At 38.0% G+C, this 24,315-nt stretch overlaps 1 protein-coding gene across 1 annotated transcript; it reads left to right on the forward strand.

The window, feature by feature from the left end:
• Positions 1–5,243: 5,243 nt before the first annotated feature.
• Positions 5,244–6,684, forward strand: LOC128780971 (heterogeneous nuclear ribonucleoprotein A1-like). The gene has a single exon (XM_053924776.2). The coding sequence runs from the start codon at positions 5,289–5,291 to the stop codon at positions 6,117–6,119; it is 831 nt and encodes a 276-aa protein (XP_053780751.1). The 5' UTR covers positions 5,244–5,288; the 3' UTR covers positions 6,120–6,684.
• The last annotated feature ends 17,631 nt before the right edge of the window (positions 6,685–24,315 follow it).

Raw genomic sequence — 24,315 nt, forward strand, 5'->3', positions numbered from 1 at the left:
ATTCTAGGAGATATTCTCTCTGAAGCATTAAGAATTACTTTGCTTCATTGGGTAAAACTCCTAATGAGTGGCAAGGTTAAGAAAGTGACACCTACATTCTCCTTTAAGTATGCTTTATTCTGCACTCTACCCTTGGGGAGAGGGGACAACTTTCTTTATCCCAATCCAGTATTGAATTAATTTTTAATTTTCTCACTTTATTCATTTTCTCTTTATTTTCTTTGATATTTTTTTCTTATCTTTTTAAATCTTCTCTTTCAGAACCCTACTTCTGGAAAAGAAAAATGTTTCATGGTGTGGGTAGGAGGAGGCAGATTCTAAAACATATAATTCACATTTTTTTCCTCGTAACTCCATAAGCTTTATTTCAAAATTATTGTAAATTTTATTCCTCAAAATTGTCATCAAGGAATGGAAAAATACAAGTTGAAGACAAGAACATATTTAGTTTGCTTCAAATTTTTCTGTTATAAAAAAATGCTCATTTTATACTTACTAGGAGAAAAGGAGGAACAACTATTTACTAATATATTTTTAATTTTCTTTTTCTAGTGATGAGTTACCAAATTCTCATCCCTCCCATGGGCACTGTAAAAGAACGCTAGCTACTTGTCTCAGGGTCCACCTTCTTCTCATATCCTCATCTTCCCAATCAGGGAGGGCTTGGGGGCTCTGCATTAGGCACAATCCTGAGAGAGCTCCAAACTTAACTTCCCGCTAGTGCATATACCCTGTAAAATTCTCTCCCTCTGAAAGTGAGCATGACCTGTGAATACAAATACAGGGATAACACTCCCATGATTAGATCACATTATATGACAAGGATTATGGGAGAATCACTCCATCATTAAGTTACATTATATAAGACTCCATTTTACCTGACTAGAGAGAGACTCCCTCTCTGGCTTTGAAAATATGAGCTGACACATTTTGAGAGGGGCATGTGTTTAAAACCTGAGGACATACTGGAGCTGAGAATAACCCCTTGGTGTTGGCCAGCAACAAAACAGGGACTTCCACCCTGTGAGGCGCACACACACACACACGCACACACACCTCAAACCTGAATTCTGCCAACAGCTTGAATGAGAATAGGACTACGAGCCTCAGATGAGATGGCAACTCCAGCTAAAACCTTGATTTCAGCTAATCCATGCCCACACTCATGACCCACAGAAATTTTGAGATAATAAGTTTGGGTTATTTTAGGCCGCTACATCAGTAATAATGTGCTAAGCAACAATTGAGAGTGAACACACAGTCTCTGTTGAGAGTCCTCCAACACTCGTTGCTAATGCTTCTTTCTGAGTTGGCAGACGCTATGTCAGCCCTTCTTCTTCTGAAGTCTGGTGGTCCCAGCTGTGGCACATACAAAATAACTTCCAGGGCTCTACTATGTATGGGATGGGCATTCTTAGTGCCCTGCAATTACGCAAGTCTTTCATCTGTTTTGTGTGTGTGTGTTCCATTTTATTTTGTATGGTTGCATTTCACTTTATTCTCCTACATGAGCAACTGGGAGAGCGAGGCCTATGGCTAAGCTCCTGCTTCCTTGTGCTTGAAGCCTTTAATTTGTTTTGTGAAAGTAATCACTTCAATTTTTAAACTGGACAATGAGCTGTCATTCTAGGGGAGAGGATAACCACTTTCACAGAGTATGTAATTCTGTTATATTTTACAAGTGTTTAACTGAAAGTATTAGTATTATGAATATTTGAATAATTTTTTAATGGAACGAACACTATCATGACAAAAATAAAAATGAAATAAAATATATAATATATGGAAGAATTTCTTAAAGTATATTTCTGAAAACTTTGGTTGAGCAGTCTCTAAAAGATGTCATACACACAACGTATAAAATTCTACTCAAATAAGTGAGAGTTGCTACCTTAAATACACTTTTTTCAAAGTCTCTAGGACTTTTCAGAGGCTTTGTTATGATCATTTGCACCAGGGTATTCATAAAAGGATATAGAGTATGTAGCGCTTCTCTAACCTGCATGTCCAAGAAACATAAGCTGAAACTAAAGTCAGAAACAGTTTCCACGACAGAGAGTAGGAAAGTGATTACCAGGGTCTGGTGTTGGGGGCAATAGGGAAAGCTTGGTAAAAGGGAACACATTTTCACTTATAAGATGAATAATGTCTGAGGATGTAGTGAATAACATGGTGACTACTATTGATAACACTGCATTTTATCATTGAAATTTATGAAAGTATAGAGTTTAAAGTATAGAATATTCTCATCAAAACAAAAAGTAAATAATGGAAGGGAGATGTCAGTGAGATAGGTGGGAGCAGAGTCCACTTCCCCCTGCTCAGGGCCTAGCCCAGCCAACGGTATCCCAGCATACAGGAAGATTGGAGGCCAAAATTCTAGAGGACATTGAAAAATCAGATGGTAAGGAGAGTGCTTTGGAACAATAAGGTTCCTGGGACCTGTGAGGGAACCAGAGCGGCTGCACCCCCAGGCCCCGCGCCCACAGGGCGTCTGCCACAGGGTTCTTGGGAGAGAGCAGAGTCAATGGCTCCCTCCCCTGCTAAACAAGGTTTGAGGGACATCAGGAGGGACCTGGATGCTTGAAGTCACAGCGGGGGAATAAGGACAAAGTGGCAAACACACACGGGCGTTGTGCACTGGCTGAGACGTGGACTTAAGCTGGGGAGAGTTGGGCCTCAGTGGGCCCTGACCTGGTCAGTCCTGGGTTTGGTTGGAAAGTTGGGTTGTGTGAGAGGTCAGGCACTTGTTCGGAGAGGTAGGCTGGAACAGGAGGAATTTTTCAAAAGGAAAAATAGGTATTCATCAGCTGTTTGGGGAATTCTGGGACGGCCACCCCTGCCTCCCCCCACACACCCGCTGCAGCCTCAGCCGCAGGCCCACCTCTGCTGCCAGGACCCTGGCTGTGCCCCTAACCCTGGCCCCAGTGGCGTAGGGCACCCGGCCACACCCCCAACCCCAGAGGTTCCTCACCGACCCAGCTACCCCCACCAGGCTCCGGCTGCCACCACAGCGGCTGCGCACTCACACCTGAAACCTCCAGGAAGGTGGGTGCCCAAACCCATGGCCCAGCGCCAGTCCTGCTCCAGCCACAGAGGCTGAACACCCATGCCCACAGCCCTGAGGGCAGAGCGTGCTTGACCTCACTGCCCAGAGGCACCTGGAGCCCAACCCCATCAATCCCCCTTCAGCTTGCTGCAGCCAGGAAGACCAGCAGAACTGGTTTGGCTTGTTTAAAGCCTAAAGGAGGCTTCCTTTTTTCCTTTTTTTTCTTGTTTTTATTTTTTATTTTTTTAATTCCTTCTTCCTTTCTTTCCTTCTTCCCTTTTTTATTCCTTCTTTCTTTCTTTCTTTTTTAAATTCCTTTTTCCTTCCTTCCCTTTTTTTTTTCCTTTTTTTTATTCCGACAAATGAGACGATAAAACCTGGAGCTGTGAAAGGACTGCAGTTAGACCAAAAGAGGGGTCATCCCAACAACTGAGACAGTGAGACAAATTTCACTTTGCTACTCCATAGAACTTGCAACTTATTGTATATTTGTACTGTTATTATTTTTTCATTATTTTTACATCTCATTTTATTTGTATTTTTTATTTCTCTTCTTTCTGTTTAGTCTTCTTCACTTGGTTTGTTAAATTGCATTGTTTGACTAGTTTTCCTTGTTCTCTCTTTCCTAGTGTATTTTTAATCTTCCGTCTTTCACTTCACTTGTGTTCAAACAGCACACTATTCTAGGTCGTGTACTTCCCATTCTTGTTATTCAGATCACATAGATTCTGTCATATGATTGTTGCTCTATTACTATTGTGAAAAATTGCAGTTCCATATAATTGTAAATACTGCACAGATCCCCTCCCAGACCTCATTTCACTTCACTGTTCCAGAACTTCAATACTGTTGCGGTTAACTCTATTCTCTCTCATACTACACCGATTTTCTATCCTTTACCCTCACTTCACCTCATAATCTGTCCTCCCACAAGCTCACTGCTTTCTAGAGCCAACTCACAATCCTTCCCCAGCCACCCCGCCAAGAGTCTTATCTCTTTCCACCCTTTCTAAAAAGTGGCTACTTGGGTGAAATACCATGGTTAACACTACACATATCCAAAGGATTTCCTATCTCTTCTCTATGGGTTGGTACTTTAAATACCATAGAATACATTCCCGCTGTATTAAACCATTTTGCCTTCCCCCTCCAACTGAACACAAACAAACAATGGGAAGACAAAGAAACAATCCCCAAATGAAAGGAAAGGGGGAAGCCTCAGAAAGAATGCTAAATGAAATAGAGACAAGTCAACTATCAGATATTGAGTTCAAAGCAATGGTTAACAGGAAGCTCAATGAGCTCACAGAAAATTACCAGAAACTACAGGGAAACTACAATGAACTCCCTGCAAACTATATCAACATGAAAAAGGAAATAGAAACTATCAGCAAGGGCCAAGAGGAAATGAAGAATACAATTTCTGAACTGAAGAACACAGTAGAAGGAATCAAAAGCAGTCTACATGAAGCAGAAGATCAGATCAGTGAGCTGGAGGACAATACAGAAAAAAAACACCCAGGTAGAAAGAGCAAAAAAAGGAAAAGAGGCTCAGAAAGAATGAAGAGGGATTAAGGGAAATGCAGGACAACATGAAACATAATAACATCCATATAGTAGGGATACCAGAAGAAGAAGAGGAGCAAGGGATAGAAAACCTATTTGAAAAAGTCATGTTGGAAAACTTCCCTAATTTGATGAGAGAAAAAGTCACACAAATCCAGGAAACACAGAGAGTCCCAATCAAGAGGAACCCAAAAAGGCCCACTTCAAGACACACCATAGTTAAAATGGCAAAATTCCAACACAAAGAGAGAATCCTAAAGGAAGCAAGGGAAAAAGAGGAATTAACATACAAGGGAGCCCCTATAAGACTAGTAGCTGACTTCTCAATGGAAACACTTCAAGCCAGAAGGGAATGGCAAGCAATATTCCAAGTAATGAAAACCAGAGGCCTGCAACCAAGGCTAATTTATCCAGCAAAGCTCTCAATTAAAACGGAAGGCCAAATAAGGAGCTTCCTGGACAAAAGAAGTCTCAAAGAATATACCTCCTCCAAACCAGCTCTGCAAGACATGCTAAAGGGTCTGCTTTAAGAATAGGAAGAAAAACATAGTGATAGAGAGAGGAACACAGGTCCAAAAAAAAGTGGTGATGAGATACGTTCGTTACATTACTCCTTTCTGCCGGTGGACGCCGCTGAGTAAGCATCATTGAAGTTCTCTCTCCTGCAGTCATCATGTCTAAGTCAGAGTCTCCCAGAGAGCCAGAACAGCTACAGAAGCTCTTTATCGGAGGTTTGAGCTTTGAAACAACAGATGAGAGTCTGAGGAGCCATTTTGAGCAATGGGGAACACTCACAGACTGTGTGGTGATGAGAGACCCAAACACCAAGTGCTCCAGAGGCTTTGGGTTTGTCACATATGCCGCTGTGGAGGAGGTGGAGGCAGCCATGAATGCAAGGCCACACAAGGTGGATGGAAGTGTTGTGGAACCAAAGAGGGCTGTCTCAAGAGGAGATTCTCAAAGACCAGGTGCCCACTTAACTGTGAAAAAGATTTTTGTCAGTGATATTAAAGAAGACACTGAAGAACATCACCTAAGAGATTATTTTGAACAGCATGGGAAAATTGAAGTGATTGAAATCATGACTGATCGAGGCAGTGGCCAAAAGAGAGGCTTTGTGTTTGTGACCTCTGATAACCATGACTCTGTAGACAAGATTGTCATTCAGAAATACCTCACTGTGAATGGCCACAACTGTGAAGTAAGGAAAGCCCTATCTAAGCAAGACATGGCTAGTGCTTCATCCATCCAAAGAGGTCGAAGTGGTTCTGGAAACTTCAGAGGTGGTTGTGGAGGTGGTTTTGGTGGTAGCCGTGGTGGTGGTGGATATGGTAGCAGTAGGGATGTCTATAACGGATTTGGTAATGATGGAAGCAACATTGGAGGTGGCAGAAGCTACAATGATTTTGGCAATTACAACAATCAATCTTCAAATTTTGGACCCATGAAAGGAGGAAACTTTGGAGGCAGAAGCTCTGGCCCCTGTGGTGGTGGAGGCCAATAATTTGCCAAACCACGAAACCAAGGTGGCTATGGTGGTTCCAGCAGCAGCAGTAGCTATGACAGTGGCAGAAGGTTTTAATTACTGCCAGAAAACAAAGCTTAGCAGGAGAGGAGAGCCAGAGAAGTGACAGGGAAGCTACAGGTTACAACAGATTTGTGAACTCAGCCAAGCACAGTGGTGGCAGGGGCCTAGCTGCTACAAAGAAGACATGTTTTAGACAATACTCATGTGAATGGACAAAAAAACCTCAAGGACTGTATTTGTGACTAATTGTATAACAGGTTATTTCAGTTTCTGTTCTGTGGAAAGTGTAAAGCATTCCAACAAAGGGTTTTTAATGTAGTTTTTTTTTTCTTTTTGCACCCATGCTATTGATTGCTAAATGTAATAGTCTTATCATGACGCTGAATAAATGTGTCTTCTTTTTTTAATGTGCTGTGTAAAGTTAGTCTACTCTGAAGCCATCTTGGTAAATTACCCCAACAGTGTGAAGTTAGAATTCCTTCAGGGTGATGCCAGATTCCATTCGAAATTTATTTACAAATAAACCTGCTTGGGCACCCATGTCACTGTCTTCAGAAACCTTGGTGTAATTGAATTGACAAGTTACTGTGTTGTGACCTGGAGTTCACCATTAAAAGGGTCACCCAAGCAGAGTCATGGAGTTTATTTGGTTACTAATGGTTGTTGGCACATCCTATGCAATATACTAAATTGAATTATGGTACCAGATAAAATTATAGATGGGAATGAAGTTTGTGTATCATCCATTATCATGTGTAATCAATAAATGATTTAATATCCTCTTGAATGGAAAAAATGGTGATGAATAAGTACTTATCAATAATAACATTGAATATAAATGGATTAAATGCCCCAATCAAAAGACATAGAATAGCAGAATGGATAAGAAAGCATGACCCACACATATGCTGCCTACAAGAGACCCACCTCAGAACAAAAGACCTACACAGACTGAAGGTGAAGGGCTGGAAACAATATTCCAAGCAAATAGACAAGGAAAAAAAGCCAGGGTAGCAATACTCATATCAGACAAAATAAACTTCAAAAAAAGAGCCATTAAAAGAGACCCAGAAGGTCACTTCATAACACTCAAGGGAAGAATCCATCCAGAGGACATAAATATGGTAAATATATATGCACCCAAATACATAAAGAAAATCTTGGAGGACTTCAAGAAAGATACTAACAGCAACATAATTATATTAGGGGATTTTAACACCCCACTGTCAAAACTGGCTAGATCTTCCAAACAAAATATCAACAAAGATATTGTGGTATTGAACAATGCCCTAGATGAAATGGACTGAACTGATATATATAAAGCCTTTCATCCCAAAGAAGCAAAATACACATTCTTTTCAAATGCACATGGAACATTTTCAAAGATAGACCACATGATAAGACACAAAACAAGCCTCAACAAATTCAAGAAAATTGAAATCATATCAAGCATTTTCTCTGACTATGAGGGACTGAAACTAGAAACCAACATCAGGGAAAAAACTCAAAAACATTCAAACTCAGGGAGATTGAATAGCATGCTATTAAACAATGGATGGATCAAGAATGAGATTAAGGAAGAAATCAAAAAGTTTCTGAAACAAAAGGAAATGAACTCACAACAATCCAAAACTTATGGGACACAGCGAAGGCAGTCCTGAGAGGGAAGTTCATAGCAATACAGGCCTACCTAAAAAAGATAGAAACATTTCATATAAACAACCTAACCCTTCACCTACAAGAACTTGAGGAACAACGACAAAAACAACCCAGAGCATGTAAAAGGAAGGGAATAACCAAGATCACAGCAGAATGAAATGGCATAGAGACTAAAAGCACAATTCAAAGGATTAATAAATCCAGGAGGTGGTTCTTTGAAAAGATAAACAAAATTGATAAGCTTTTAAGTAGATGCATCAAGAAAAAAGAGAGGACCCAAATAAACACAATCAGAAATGAAAGAGGAGAGATTACAACTGATACCATAGAAATACAAAGGATTGTAAGAAATTATTATGAAGAACTATATGCGAAGAAATTTGAAAACCTAGGTGAAATAGACATATTTCTAGAAAAATATAATCTTCCAAAACTTAATGAAGAAAAACCAGAAAGCCTGAACAGACCAATAACAGCCAATGAAATGGAAGCAGTGATCAAAAAGCTTCTGACACACAAAAGCTCTGGACCAGAAGGTTTCACAGGAGAATTTAACAAAGCGTTTCAGGAAGAGCTAACCCCTACCCTTCAAAGATTATTCCAAAAAAATTCAAGAAGTTGGAAGACTCCCAAACTCGAATTATGAAGCCAGCATCATCCTAATCCCAAAACCAGACAAAGACATAACAAAGAAAGAAAACTTCAGGCCAATATCGCTGATGAACATAGATGCTAAAATCCTCAACAAAATATTGGCAAACTGCACCCAGCAATACATTAAAAAGATCATACACAATGATCAAGTGGGATTCATCCCAGGGATGCAAGGATGGTACGATACTCACAAATCAATAAACATAATACATCACATAAACAACAGCAAAGACAAAAACCACATGATCATATCAATAGATGTGGAAAAAACATTTGATAAGGTACAGCATCATTAATGATAAAAACACTCAGGAAAGTGGAAATAAAGGGAGCATTCCTCAACCTATTAAAGGCCATATACGAGAGACCTACAGCCAACATCATACTCAATGGGCAAAAACTTAGAGCTTTCCCACTAAGATGAGGAACAAGACAAAGATGCCCGCTACCACCACTCCTATTCAACATAGTATTGGAAGTCCTAGCCACAGCAATCAGACAAGAAAAAACAATAAAAGGCATCCAAATTGGAAAGGAGGAAATGAAACTGTCACTGTTTGCAGATGACATGATAGTGTACGTGGAAAATCCTATAGACTCCACCAAAAAAGTACTCGACCTAATAAATGAATTTGGCAAAACAACTGGATACAAAGTCAATACTCAGAAATCAAAGGCATTCCTGTATACCAACAATGAAACTGCAGAAACAGAAATCAGGAAAAAAATCCCATTCGATATAGCAACAAGAAAAATAAAGTACCTAGGAATAAACCTAACCAAGGAGGTAAAAGACCTGTACTCAGAAAACTACACAACACTGCAAAAAGAAATTAAGGAAGACACAAACAAATGGAAGCATGTACCATGCTCATGGATTGAAAGAATTAACATCATCAAAATGTGCATACTACCCACAGCAATTTATAGATTCAAATGCAATCCCTATTAAAGTGCCAATGACATATTTCACAGATATACAACAAACATTTCAGAAATTTATATGGAACCATAAATGACACCGAATAGCTGCAGCAATTTTGAGAAAAAAGAACAAAGTAGGAAGGATTGCAGTTCCTGACATCAAACAGTATTACAAGGCCACAGTAATCAAAACATCCTGGCACTGGCATAGGAACCAACACATAGATCAATGGAACAGAATAAAGAGACCAGAAATAAACCCAAGTCTCTATGGCCAATTAATATTTGACAAAGGGGGAAGAAGCATAAAATGGAGCAAAAATAGCCTCTTCAACAAATGGTGTTGGGAGATCTGGACAGCTACATGCAAAAAAAAAAAAAATGAAACTCAATCACCAACTTACACCATACACACAAATAAATTCAAGGTGGATAAAAGACAAATATATGTTGTGACACTATAAAAGTCCTAGAGGAAAACATTGGCAGGAAAATCTCAGACATCCCATGCAGCAACATCTTCACTGATACGTCCCCTAAAGGACATGTCCCCTAAGGGACATAAAGGAAAGAATAAACAAATGGGACCTCATCAAAATAAAAAGCTTCTGCATGGCTAAAAAAAACAGCATTAAAATAAAAAAAGAACCAACAGTATGGAAAAACATATTTGCCAATGATACATCAGACAAGGGTTTGATGTCCAAAATATATAAAGAACTCACATGACTCTACTTAGGAAGACTAACAACGCAATTAAAAAATAGGAAAAGGATTTAAACAGACACTTCTCCAAGGAGTACATACAGAGGGCCCAAAGACATGTGAAAGGATGCTCAGCATCACTAACCATCAGAGAGATGCAAATTAAAACCACAATGAGGTACCATCTCACACCAGTCAGAGTGGTCAACATAAACAAATCCACAAACAAATGTTGGACAGGATGCGGAGAAAAGGGAACCCTAGTGCACTGTTGGTGGGAATGCAGACTGGTGAGGCCACTGTGGAAAACACTATGGAATTTCCTCAGAAAACTAAAAATGGAACTGCCTTTTGACCCAGCAATTCCACTGCTGGGATTATATCCCAAGAACCCTGAAACACCAATCCAAAAGAACCTGTGTACCCCAATGTTCATAGCAGCACAATTTACAATAGCCAAGTGTTAGAAGCAACCTAAGTGCCCATCAGCAAATGAGTGGATAAAAAAAACTACCATACATTTACACAATGGAATTCTATGCAGCAGAGAGAAAGGAGCTCCTACCCTTTGTGACAGCATGGATAGAACTTGAGAGCATTGTGCTAAGTGAAATAAGCCAGATGATGAGGGACAAATACCATTTGATCTCACCTTTAACTGTAATATAATCAACAAAAGAAAAAAGCAAGCAAAATATAACCAGAGACATAGAAATTAAGAACAATTTGACAGTAACCAGAGGGGAGGTGGGAGGGGATAATGAGGGGAAGGGTTTTCAGGACCTACTCTAAAGGACACATGGACAAAACTGGGGGGTCGGGGGGAGGATGTAAGCAAGGGGGGTAGGTGGGTTTGGCTGGGGTAGCGGAGGGGTTGGGGGAAAATGCAGACAACTGTAATTGAACAACAATAAAATAATTATTTAAAAAAAGAATATAATAAAAAAATAGATCCTTAAAAAAAAGTAAATACATAAGGTGATGGATGATGATGGATGTATTAATCAACCCCATGTGACAATCCTTTCAAAAGGTATGTTTCCTAAATTACCATGTTGTATGCTTTAAACAACATATGATTCTATTTGTCAATTTTATCTCAATAAAGCTAAAAATTTTCAAAAAATATTTTAAGTGGACATCAACTAACACACACATGAAGTCATATTTAATGTTATTTTGGGTTAAAATAGATACTTTCAGGTTTCTTCTTAAGTTTTATCCTTTCTATGAATGAATGAAGTTACTCAAAATAATTTGGATATTATGGAAAAATTTTAGACACCAGAACTCCAACAGGAATCATGCTAGACATGTAATAATTGAACGGTTTTTTTCTTTGTGTAACTTCAATGGCAGCCAAGCAGCATTTAACAAGGTATATTTGTATCCATATAATGAAGAAGTCTACTGAGTAAAGGATACAAATTAAAATCTGAGCCTTTTCTTAATTGATTCCAAACATTATACCCTATGGTGTTAATGACCATTAATAAATGATTCAGAATTTTAATAGGCAGCATTTCCAGTGAAACTGCTTTCTGGCTTTCCCTGAAAGTCATGGCAGTCTTTTCCAATTATCATATCTAAATTAGTTTCCTTACCTCATTTTTTATTTATTTCTTCCCCAACATAACTTCCTTCCTAATATTGACTTACTCATATTGATTTGTGATTTTACTTCTTTATATATTTATTGTTTAATATCAGTTTCTTCTACTATATTTTAAGATTCATAAGGGCAAGGAACAGGTATGTTTTATTTAACTTACAGAATCCTCATGTCCTAACAAACCTCCAAGGAACAAAATGGTCAATAAATATCTTCTGAGGATTTGAATTGATTAAATAATTGATTAGAGTAACATTGAAAATTAATTGTAAATTTTGTCTTAAGCTGGTAAGAGGCACTTAAGAATACAAATGAGAAATAATTATAAAATCTATAGTAAAATAGATTTGGTTGTCACCAAAGGGCCACTCTCCTGCTACAAACTATGACCAGAAACTCCAGATTAAAAAATCCCTAAAAGTACACACACACACACACACACACACACACAAACACATAGCGTCGCTTGAAATAAGTAGAGATGAATCTCTAGGCTCCTGATATGAAATTAAAAGTCAAGGGAAAGCTGGAGGGAACTACTAAGAGAAATGAACAAACCCACAATAATAGTGAATAGTTTCAACACATACCTCTCTTAGAAACTGATAAAATTATCAGGACCAAGTAATTACAGCTAATGAGGTACCAAATTACAATAAATAAACTTGACTTAATAGGTATATACTGAATTCCACATCCAACAAATATTCAAACATTTTTCAGACACTCGTGAAACATAAAATTGTATACCATAAGGCAAGTCTCAACAGACTACATTTTATCACCACAGTGCAATTAATTTTTAAATCAGTCACAAAAAGATGATTAAAATTATAGTGTGTTCACATATTTTCCTGATCAGTTTGTTTTCCTGATCACTGGAATAATTAATGCTAATTTAGTTAAGATCTGATGTTTCACTGTAGATTTTAGGCAACACTTTTTAAAATTTTTATTGAATTTTTTCCATTATCAGTCAACTCCCTTATACTCCCCTCCACCCAGCAATGGCCACACTGTAGCCCATGTCCATGAGTTCTTTTCCCTTTTTCCTCGATCCCTCCACCCCTTAAATTCCCCCCTCCACCACCTAATATACTTTTGATGTTACTTTTATAGTTATCCCTCCAAGAGACCTCAAATAACAGATTAATGCTAGTATCAACTCCATCAAAAAAATTCAAAACCTTAAGATAATTTCCAAGGGGAATAAACATATGATATATTTTGAATTCCAGATATATGTACTCGGGCCTCATATTTACTTATGTTTAAAATCTGTTGTCTCTAACTAATAAATTCCAAATTTATGTCATCACAACATCCTTTTTCCCTTAGAAATCTTCGAGGATTTCCCACAACAGTATAGTACTGAGTCGTTTGCTGCTCTGAGAAATTCAAGACAGGGTGGATAGTTTATGTCCAGGACTTGGGAAGAGGGAGGGCTTCTGACACTTTGAAAAAATATAAGATTGCTTTTTAAAATTTTTATTTTGATGGCTGGAACTTTATTCTTCAAGTCTCACAAAGTAACATGGAGAACACGAGAGTCTGAGGTGTGGGAAATGCTAGGACACTGTTGTGGGACAGCTGGTCCTCTGCCTACCGAGCCTTCTGACTTCAGTGCCCACGTGCCCACAGGTGTCACAGCTGACTTCTCTCATCCTCATTGTCCCTTTTGCCTCATTAAAAAAAAAAACTTTTAGATAAGTTGTTTATGTCTTCACTATCTAAAGAATTTCCCTCTTTTCACTTTACTTAATTTTTTCTGGAATGGTCCACAAGAGACTAATTAAGAATAACCTTTTTAACAGCAAACAGACATTTTTCCTGGAATGGGAGAAATAATTCTCATAGATAATCATCTCTTAACTACAAACAAAAAATAAAAGCAGGCAGATTTAAAAATATCTTTTTAGCAATTTAAAATGGATCTTGTTTCAAAATATTTCTAATCATAATTATTTAGGAAATACTAGAGGAAAACATACTAAATTTGTAGTGGTTTTTAAGAGCAATATAATGTTAGAAATGCATTACATGAAATCATAACAACTCTAGTTTAAATTTTTACTGTATTTTGCCATGTGTAATGCACACTTTTTTGCCCAAACTTTTGGGGGGAAAATAAGAATGCTCATTATACATGACTAGGACGGATTCCATATCTACAGAAATATTTTAAATTCTTTTATTTATGCTTATACATCAAAAGTGTAACTCTGGAAAACAACGACCATATCCGTATGAAAAATAGTACCCTGGAATACAATAATCAGTTTTGTTTCTAAATATAAATAAATAATTGAATTAAATTAAAACATAAGATGATGTTTTTCCTGAAAGTTTGGGCCAAACACATGGGTGTGCATTATACTCAGCAAAATACGGTATTTTAGGAAGGGCAATAGATTTGGTACAGAAGGCTTTCAGGGTAATACTTTTTTGTAGTTGCTTTGTCTCCTTTATATTTTCAATGTGGTTGTATAGATGCAATAGGTTCTGGTTTGAATTTGGAAAGTTTTCTGAATTATAATGAAAATGACAGTCTTAGGACATAAAATTCTATAATAATTTTAAAAACAGTTAACATGCAAATATCCCAATTATTTTTTAAATCCTTAAATTAAGTAATTTAAGCAATTTCTTTACCTACTTTATCAGTTAGGGACCAGGACAAACACATTGGTATACTTAAAAGCACTAATAAAAGATAATATAATGAAGGAGCAATTTCTGAAAATATGGAGAAGTCCCCCATCAATGGACGAGTTTGGGAGGCTGCAGCAGAAGGGTGTTGTCACCGTCCCTAGGCCTGAAAACACTGAACAGAGCTGTCAGAGAAGACCAGAGACAGCAGTAACCATGCAGGGAGCTGACTTATGGACCCGTTGTCTAAGAGCAATTGCTTTCACATAGATGTCTCTAGGTCAGCATCACTATACATTACCTGAGACTTCTTAGAAATGCAAACGCTTGGGCTCCACTACACATCTACTAAATCAGAAACTCTTGGGGTGGGGGGGTAAAAATCTGCGTTTTAATAAATTCTCCAATGTTATTCAAATGCATGCACAAATACTATCAAAGAACACAGCCGCAGCCAGAACCACGGTGAAGGAAAGGAGAAGAATAATAAATACCTTGAAATGTTTCTCTTCCAGACATCAGATCACCTGCTAGTGCCGCTCAGTGGCCAAACTACTGAAAGTCGTAGGTAAGGGAGTCCAAGTAACATACTTTCTAGATGTCAGTTTCCCAGAACAGAGAAAGGCAGAGCATGGAAGAAGGTGGGAGATGTAACTGGCGAATAATCAGTAGACCCATTATTCAACAGAAGCTTGCTTTTTAGATTTTCTGTATGTCAATATTTTTTTCATTAACAGCCTAAGCCAGTCAGATTTTGGATGGGTTAATAAGATTATCAAAAGTATATTTACCAATCCTTTACATATACATAAATCATTAAAACAAATCTCAATCGTCTAGAATCTAATACTTTTTCTATACCAGAAGTTTTATTTCTCATTATTAAACCTGAGGTGATAATTACAAAAGTAGTTGAAGTGTCCCATCTTAAAGATAAAGAAACTAAGACTCAGAGAGATTAAATGACTTGCGTGCGATCTCTTAGTGACAGAGTTGAGATTCAAACCTAGAGCTTGTTTGTGCCAAAAGTCATTCTCTTTCCGTGACAATAGTACTACACATGCAAAAACAGCTGAGCTACACTGTGCTTAATCCATTGACAGACTGTGCCCAAGGACTAAATTGGCTTTTTTCCATATGCAGGGTGACTCTTGATTTTCCCAGTACAGTCCCAATTTTTGCCTGTCGTCCTGGAATTGGTAAAAGTGTCCAGGTTTTGATACTAAACTAAATGCTCACTCTTTATATATGAGAGATAGATATGGTTCCTCTTAAAACCGGAATCCTGAATGTATAGAGAAACAACAGTTGGGTCTCCGGGTGCAGAAGCACTGCTCATTGAACCTGTCCATTCATAGGAAACACCAATGAGACTCCAGTCTCCAAAGGCACTGACTTCCTGACAAATGTTGTAGAGGGAGGAATTGCCCATGTCCCCGACTGAAGGCCACGTTTAAAATGGCATTCACTAAAATGAGTAAGTAAGTAAATAAATAAATAACCCTCTTGTCATTAGTACTTAGGATAGAACAGTTATTAGCACCCCTTGGTACAGACAATCCACATGGATGGTATGGAGGGAGCATATACAATTAAAAGTCTCTCTGCTCAGAGGTGCCCCGTGATTAATGCCTCATGTAGGCATTTTGATTCCTGTAGTAATAGAACCTGACTGGCTCTGAAACACTGGTGTCGTTCAGGTACCTCAGGAGAAATAAAGGGTTGCTCTTGGCTTATTGCACAACTCCTTGAGTCATTAATTATAGCTGTCCAAAGTGGAAAGTTTATAATTAAACATATAATTTACTCTTCTACTTTTGGATGAAGTAAATTAAGGCAATTAGATTTCTTTTGATTAAGCATATGGAGCCTTTTACAAAGTGCACAGGTGTGTACAAGCAGAAGGTGAGCTACAAAAACATCTATGTTTCAAGTGTGTTTTGTCACTTTGTTGTCACTCCCTGGCTGAAGTAATTATGTTAATCCATTTGAAGTGGATTTCTTCAGTTTTTCTGGTTTGCTGCTGCTTTGTTTACTCCTTTGCATCCTTAGGTGTTTGAATAACAGCAAGTAATAATTGGGTGTAAGTACCAGCTAATCACAAAGATAATTTTGGCTAGGAATATCCGCACAATATCATTTTGATGAATACTGTCTGTGCCACTCGACGCTGGGTAAGTCCCACAATACATGTGACATTTGAAAAACTGCAATTGAAAAACAATTATGCCTTATTCTCACTTTTCTTATATCAATATTCTGTTTTAGTGTTTGCCATCTTTCAAGAAAATTATATCCACCTTCCCCATTGTTTGTGTTATATTATGTATATTATAGCTGAAGCACAATGCATTTCCTGTTTGCTTCAGCATTTATCTTTCTGGGAGGAAATCTCTCTGCTTTTCACTAGGGAAATGCTTTTCATGTTGAAGACAACGATCCCTTGAGTATCAGCATAATTATGGAAAAGGATCTCTACAAACCCATAAATAATTCCAATCACAGTTTATAAAATTAATAACATTACCTCTTACATGAATATGCCACTACTTTCCAAATGTAGTACATTCTGCTATAAATAATAAAATAAACATCTCTTTTTAAAAAACTACTGACTTTATACTTTTTGTCTTTATGTATTTTTTTAACTAATAGGTAAGAATTGAGTAATTACTGTTAATATTTAATCAACATGTTTTTTAATATTTTGTCAAATTGAATGAAAGAAACATCTCACTTTTCTGTGAATGTCATCTTTATCAGTCTTTCTCTCTTCATGTGGCTCAGCCAGATATGGCCAGTGACAACCGCACTACATGGAAAAGACACTACTTGTTGTGGACAGACTCTAAGACGGTCCCAACGACCTCTGTCTCTTGGTATTCACAACTTCGTCCTTTACTTGAATGTGGCCCATTTTTAACCAATAGAATATGGCAAAGGTGATAGGATGTCACTTCCATGATTATATTACGTAGGTTTGTGAGATAGATATAGATATATAATGCACATGAATATGTTATATATAGCGTATACTGTAATGAGTATTATATGTAATATGACATTATATAGTATTATATGATGTTTTCAAAAATTATATCTATAGAGACAGTGAAAATATTAGTGGTTGCCAAAAGTTCATGGGGAGGAGGCATAGTGTTGAGTAGTTGACACAAAGGAGAATTTTTAGGGTTGTGGAACCTTAAATCGTGAATGACACTTTACTTGGCCAAACCCCACAGATACATGTAGCACAAAACATTAACCTTAAAATATGTGTTTTTAGTAAAAAGACGTTTAGACGTTCACAGAAATCCTGGAATGGACTGAAGAATATGACAAAACAATACAACTATATTACAAATACATGACCCGGTCTCACTGCAGGGGGTCAGGAGAGAGGTGCTGAGATAAGTAACTTGGTAAATGAGTGGAGTCTGTCAAACTAAAGGGAAAATAAACTGACCATGAACACTGTGCTTTAGCTGATTAAGTTTATTCCCATGAAGATACTAAGTTAACATTGATGAGGTTGCTATGCATATATATTAGAATTAACCAATTAAGTAACTGAATGACAGGTAGTGGGAGCTGTGGATGGCGGGGAAATTTACAGATAAGGGGAGAAGCCCAGAAGAGTGCATGTGATGATGGATTAGAATTAGAGACATCAGTGTAAATTTTTGTTTGGTTTAATATAGACAGATGAGTGCATATTAGAAATACTTACAGATATGTGTATAAAGGTTATAATACAGTCACACAGGGGTGGGCAAATGTAGGTGTATAATCATTCATTTGGGAAAAAGTCCTGCAGGTTATTATGAAAATACAAAAATAAACTCTGTCCGTGGCATACTCATAACTATAAATTTATTTTTGCCCACCCCTGCGTGTATGTTTGGTTCTGGCAGCTGAAAGAACCTAGAAACAATCACACTGCAATAGCAACAAGCTCACCTGGAGTGCAGGTCTTCTTTCTAGTATCATTCTCCAATTAAAAAGGAGCCAGGTCTCCTTAGGAAAAGTGGCTGACATGAAGACAGGGGGAGAAAATATACAGCATGAATCTGGATGAAGGAAAGCGCTTTAGAAGGAAAACTGCAATAATGAGGTCTGTCAAAGGGACATAGGAGTCCCCTGAAAGAGTTCAAGTTTCAGCAAACAAAATAAAGCAGTATTGGTTCATAATTGAAATTGTAAACATCCATGAGGTCATATTGCTCTAAATAAATTGAGGAGAATAGATAAATCTCTCGTGCAGAATAACTCAAAATTATTTATGTAGATAGTTTGTCCTCAAGGATCTGGATCATAACGCCTAAACACAGGTTGTGTACAGTGCCCTTTTCCCAGAGAACACAGGCCGGCGAAGGGGGGAAGTAAGAGCACATTGGAGAAACTTGCTAGGTACTCCTTCGGCTGTTGACCAAGGTCAACACGAACCGCTGATGTTGTCCTATCAAACTAAGTCATGTTGTTAGTATACACTTGATATGATACGATGAAAATGGCACTTCACCTATGTGGTCATCCACCCCAGTCCCATAATTCTGAGAAAAACCTCAGATAAACCTCAATAGAAGAACATTCTATAAATTACCTGCTTGGTAATCCATGAAACTGTCAAGATCAATAAAAACAAAAGTCTAAGAAACTACCACAGACAGGAGGAATCAATAATGGTTCATTAAATAACAAATATACCACACTAATGTAGGACGTAAATAATAGGGTAGAGCTGATACAAAGTACATGGAAACTCTCTATGCTATCTTTGCAATTTTTATGTAAATCTGAAACTGTTCTAAGAAATAAAATTTATTTTTAAAAACTTAAGCATAATTGCTCTATTCTAACTGAAGTTGTAATTTCATTTAACTCCACAATTTCTGGCAGTGCCTGGAAGAGGAAGTATATGACAGTACAGACTTGCTTTAAAATGGAGGCAAGGCTTAATACTCTCCAAGATGTCTCATATTTGAGATGGGAACAGATATCTTATCTACCTTGTCTTTATTCCAGTTTTCACCTCAGACCCTTCTAATGAGGAAACCTGGAAGAAATGAGTCGGGAGAAATAATGCTTACAGCATTGGCAGAGCGAGAAATTGAACATCATTTCTCTCCTCTCATTTTTAATTTGTCCCTCCATTGCTGAGCTCTTTATATCGCCTCTTTGTACGCATCCCACAAGAGAAAAAATCAGGTTCTTTACCCACAGACTCTATTTACAGGTATAAAACCCAGATCTGAGCAAAGTGGTGCCATCTTATAAGGGTAATTAAAGACATGAAACACACACCTTTGACAGAAACTGTTAACTGTTCCCCAGTATCAAGTTCTTCCTCTCCCCTCCTATCAAATCTTTATTTCATTCAAGGTGGTCATGTGCCTTGTCTAACACAATTGTTCAGCTGCCCTTGGTAGCTAATGGTTGCCTCATGGCACAATCACAATTCTACCCAATGAGATGTAAACAGTGGGAACGTGTTTTAAAAGGGAATCAGACTGAGCTTGAATGGGCCACTTGCCTCACATCTCCTTCTCTGCATGTGATTAAAACACCCTTCCTAGTGACGTTTAGCAAAACCACACAGAGTGCCAACAGCATTTAGATATATTTTGGAGTTGTTTTTTATTTTCTGTTAATCCATTTTCTTCTGAATGGCTGGAAAAACAGGGTAAATATTGATTACCTAGGACAACGCTAATGGCATTGTTTCTTCTAGAATCAACCTTGGCAGAAAAATAATAAAGCCTCTTCTCTTAATGAGTTTCCTATGCTGCATCCATTTTTCAGACTTTTTTTCTCCCCTCTTCAAAACTCCACTTCTCTTTATTTTTGTAACATAAACAAGAAAATGCCAGCGACCAAAGGCTTATTGTAACAGCATCTAAAGGCACATGCACAAGCCTTCAAGGCTCTGCAAGTTTATTAATGACAATCACGTAGAGAGAAAGGCTTGTGTTTGCTTATCCCCACCCCAAACAATAGCTGCCAGGTTGCTCATTCTTTATCTTAATAGAATTGGAGTATCATAATTAATGACAAAGTGAATGAAAGCATTGAACATAGGGCTTCCACCTTGGCTCTGACTCCCCCACTCTCTGGTATTAGGTAATTGATCAAATCTGTGTTATTTGAGAAGAAACAGATTATTGGCCAAAGAGGGGGATATAGGTGTGATTATTGCTTACATCATGATCTAACAAAGAAGAATGAGGGTTGCTAAGAGGAATGAATGTTAATTCAATACGCTATGATTTTACCAGTTCTTGGTTAGAATATATAAAAAGTTTATTTGTATGCTCCCTAAAATATTAGAAAAATAATAGAAACCTCATTTATTATATATTAAGGTGAATATCTTGGCTGTATAACTGGATTAAAGTCTGACAAAATCTAACCAGGAGTAAGCCCTTCCGATATTCACTCCACTCATTCTTCCCCAAGGAAATGTTTTAGAATCTCATTTTTAATGTTGGGATCAAGGTACAGTTAGAGTCATCCATTATAGAGCTCACTGTATTTACAAAAGGTATAATTTGACCCATAGTGTTTGTAATATTGGAGACGTAGCAGATTTTCCCACATAATACTCATAATCCCTAGAATTTGCCCATAGTGCTTATTTTATAGTTGTGAAAGTGTTCCAGAATCTTCATTCTGTTTTTATGAAACAGTTAAAAAGGGTTGATCACTTTATTTTTATATCTAATTGGCAGAATCAAAGGACAGCTAGACCAACTAGATGGCAGACTGGAGGTCATCAGGGGGATAAACAAGCATGTGGTTCTCTTGTTCCCTTATTCAAAGCAGGAATCTCAGCAATTGCCCCTTTGCCTTCTGCTTTTTCTTTCTCCGTGAAGCAAATTGATGTTCTTCTGTCAGTTATAATATTTATGACTCTACCTTCCCGTGATGACTTTTGAATCTAAATCTTCTGTCACCATCTTACATTCAAATTAAAATCCAATATTTTGATCATCTCAATAGACATTTTTAGAGTTAGTCTGTCACCTTAAAATCAATATGTAAAAGATTGAGGTCCCCTAAACTGGCTCTCTCTCCATCACCCTGTGTCTACCAATGATATCACAATTTTCAGAGTTGCCCAGGCTTGAAAACCTCAGGTTGCCATGAAGTAGATAAAGTGTAAGTATCTTACTTCCTTCCAACACTATAACCTATAAATCTCAAAGCAGAATTTTGTTTTGGGTTTTGGGGCAACTACTTTCTCACAGTCCTTTTCATATAAATTGCATTCTTTTTCAACCCCAGTGGCCCCTCTTTACACTAACCAGAGGTCAGCAACCTTTTTCTGTATTTGGGCACAGAGGAAATATTTTCATCTTCACAGGCTATTTGGTCTCTGTTACAACCTTCAGTTCTGCTTGGAGGCACAAAAGCAGTCATAGAAAATATGTAAATGAAGGAGCATGGTGTCCTGGCTCACGTGGCTAAGTGGACTGAGTGCCGGCCTGTGAACCGAAAGGTTACAGATTCATTTCCCAGTCAGTCCACAAGCCTGGGCTGTGGACCAGATCCCCAGCTGGGGGTATGTGAGAGGCAACTGATCAATGGATCTCTTGCACATCTTGCACAATGTATCTCTTCCTCCCTTCCTCCCTCCATTCCCCTTTCTCTAAAAATAAATAAAATCTTAAAAAAAAAAAAGAATGGGTATGACTGTGCCCAATAAAACTTTATTTACGAATACAGGTGGCCGGCAGGATTTGGACGACAAGCTGTAGTTTGCTGACTACTGCGCCCTCCTTGCCAGCACACAATTGGATCACCAGACATCGTCTCACTGCCTTGCCCGAAAAATGTTCTCCCTCGCGCATATCTGTGTACAAACAGCTATGTGATTGGTATTCCTTATGGATTGCTTGTTTCCATTATATTGTTCATTTACTAAATTTTTTCAGATGGCCTACAAACAGAGGCTGGCATAACCCTGGGGCAAGGAACACAGGATAGCACAATAATGGACAAGAAAACATAGTGCATATTCCTGGAATATCTTTTTATTCAAGTGTTTGAGAGAAGTTGATATTCTTATGACAAAATTAGTACAGATGATTTCTGAGGTAGAATATAAATATCACTACAATTTTAAGGTAAAACAGAAGATCATGGAAATTGGTTTTTTTTTTTTTTCAATCCTTCCAGGTTTTGCCCTGGGACTATCGAAGCTGGCTGCTTCCCTCTGTTGCTAGAAATGCTTCATGGGGCCCTGGCTTGTGTGGCTCAGTAGACTGAGCACCTGCAAACCAAAGGGTCACCAGTTCGATTCCTAGTCAGTTCAATCCCCAGCCACGGCATATTGCAGGCCAGGTCCCCAGTAGGGGGCACTCATGAGGCAACCACACATTGATGTTTCTCTCCCTCGCTTTTTCCCTCCCTTCCCCGATCTAAAAATAAATAAATAAAATTGTTTAAAAAGAAATACTTCGTGGGAAAAGCTGAAGAACCACTGTCAGCATGTCAAATGTAAAATCCTGGTTTTTCAGGCCTTCCATTTCTTGCAACCTTTTCACCTCACCAGACCTGCTGTTACTTCCTCTCAGATCTGGGAAGCATTAATGTTTTGCTGTCTTGTTAGAGTATCATCCCCTTTTTTTTTTTTTTACAAATATACACCCTACACCTCTTATTTCTCCCTGGGTTTACTCTTTTTATTGCCCAGTTCAATACCCATTTTTTACATGAACACTTCTCTATCAAAATGATTTATTTTTTTATTCAACAAGTAATTTATCTTTAATTTTGTGCTCAGCACTGCACATGGTTACAGAGAAAATAAAATTCTTACCTTAAAGTTCAGTGACAAGCCCAGGTAAAATCATCACCTTAGTGTTAAGGTCAATTTAAGAAATCCTTTTTCTCATTTCAATTTTCTTAACTACAGCACATTGCCTGATCTACTTTTCCTTTAAACCCTCAAGGTTTATGCTCTGTATAATGGAATATCACATACGAATGCACATATTAATATGTATATAAATATTAAATATTCAAATGTATTTTCCTATATAGTCATAAGCCTCTATATTACTGCTTTGTGGCTTTGCTATTATTTTATGTGAGTTAGCAGTCTCCCTAACTATATGCTATGTTATTCCTAGAGCATAAAGAACCAAGTCACATTGTTTCCCATGAGAATTAAGACTATCTGCATGCGCATAGCTTAACAGGACTGAGAACTGAAACCACCTGTGTCAGGATGACTTTCTATTTGTTCCAAGAAATGCTGGCCTGAGAAAAATAAGGCTACAAACTAATTAATAACTTTACTATTTGCTTCAGGTTGTTTCAAAGAACTAATGTCCAGATCAATGGTTTCTTCCCCTAGACAAGAGCCCGCTTCTTAGGACTATAGATTGTTCACGTGAGCAAACAGCTGGCTTAGCAAGCACCAGTTTATTTACCATGATTTATTTTATTTATGCTCAACTCTCTCTGCTCCTCCAACATGCAACTATTATGTGAAGAACTTTGCCCAGTGCCAATCAGTCCGTGCCATGGAAGAGTCACCTTAAACAATCTGAGCCCAGACCCCAATAAAGGATAAAGTCTTTTCCTGACATGTTTGTGTAATATAGTTTTGTTTTGTTTTATGCTTTTAAATGCGATCTTGATCTGGTTTTGAATCCATGGCTAGAGTCCATACAGCTTCCCTTCTTGGACAGCTGATTAAGTCCACACCCCAGCCACTTCCATTATCGGGCCCTCACACTCTTGGCCACCACGAACCTGCTGTGAGCATCCCAAGGCTTGGTTCCAGAACACTAGAGAATGTGCCTGTGCCCTGAATTCCAGAAAATTATTCAAATCAGCCAATTCATGGGAATCCCACAAAACCTGGCTCTCTCCTTCCTGCTCGCCATACCAAAGCTGCCTTACACCTCCCGACTCCTGTCACCTTGTTCAAGGGGCATGTGTGGCCCTGCCTGGCAGGCT

The sequence above is a fragment of the Desmodus rotundus genome, chromosome 5, assembly GCF_022682495.2.
Source record: "Desmodus rotundus isolate HL8 chromosome 5, HLdesRot8A.1, whole genome shotgun sequence".
Taxonomy (NCBI): Eukaryota; Metazoa; Chordata; class Mammalia; order Chiroptera; family Phyllostomidae; genus Desmodus; species Desmodus rotundus.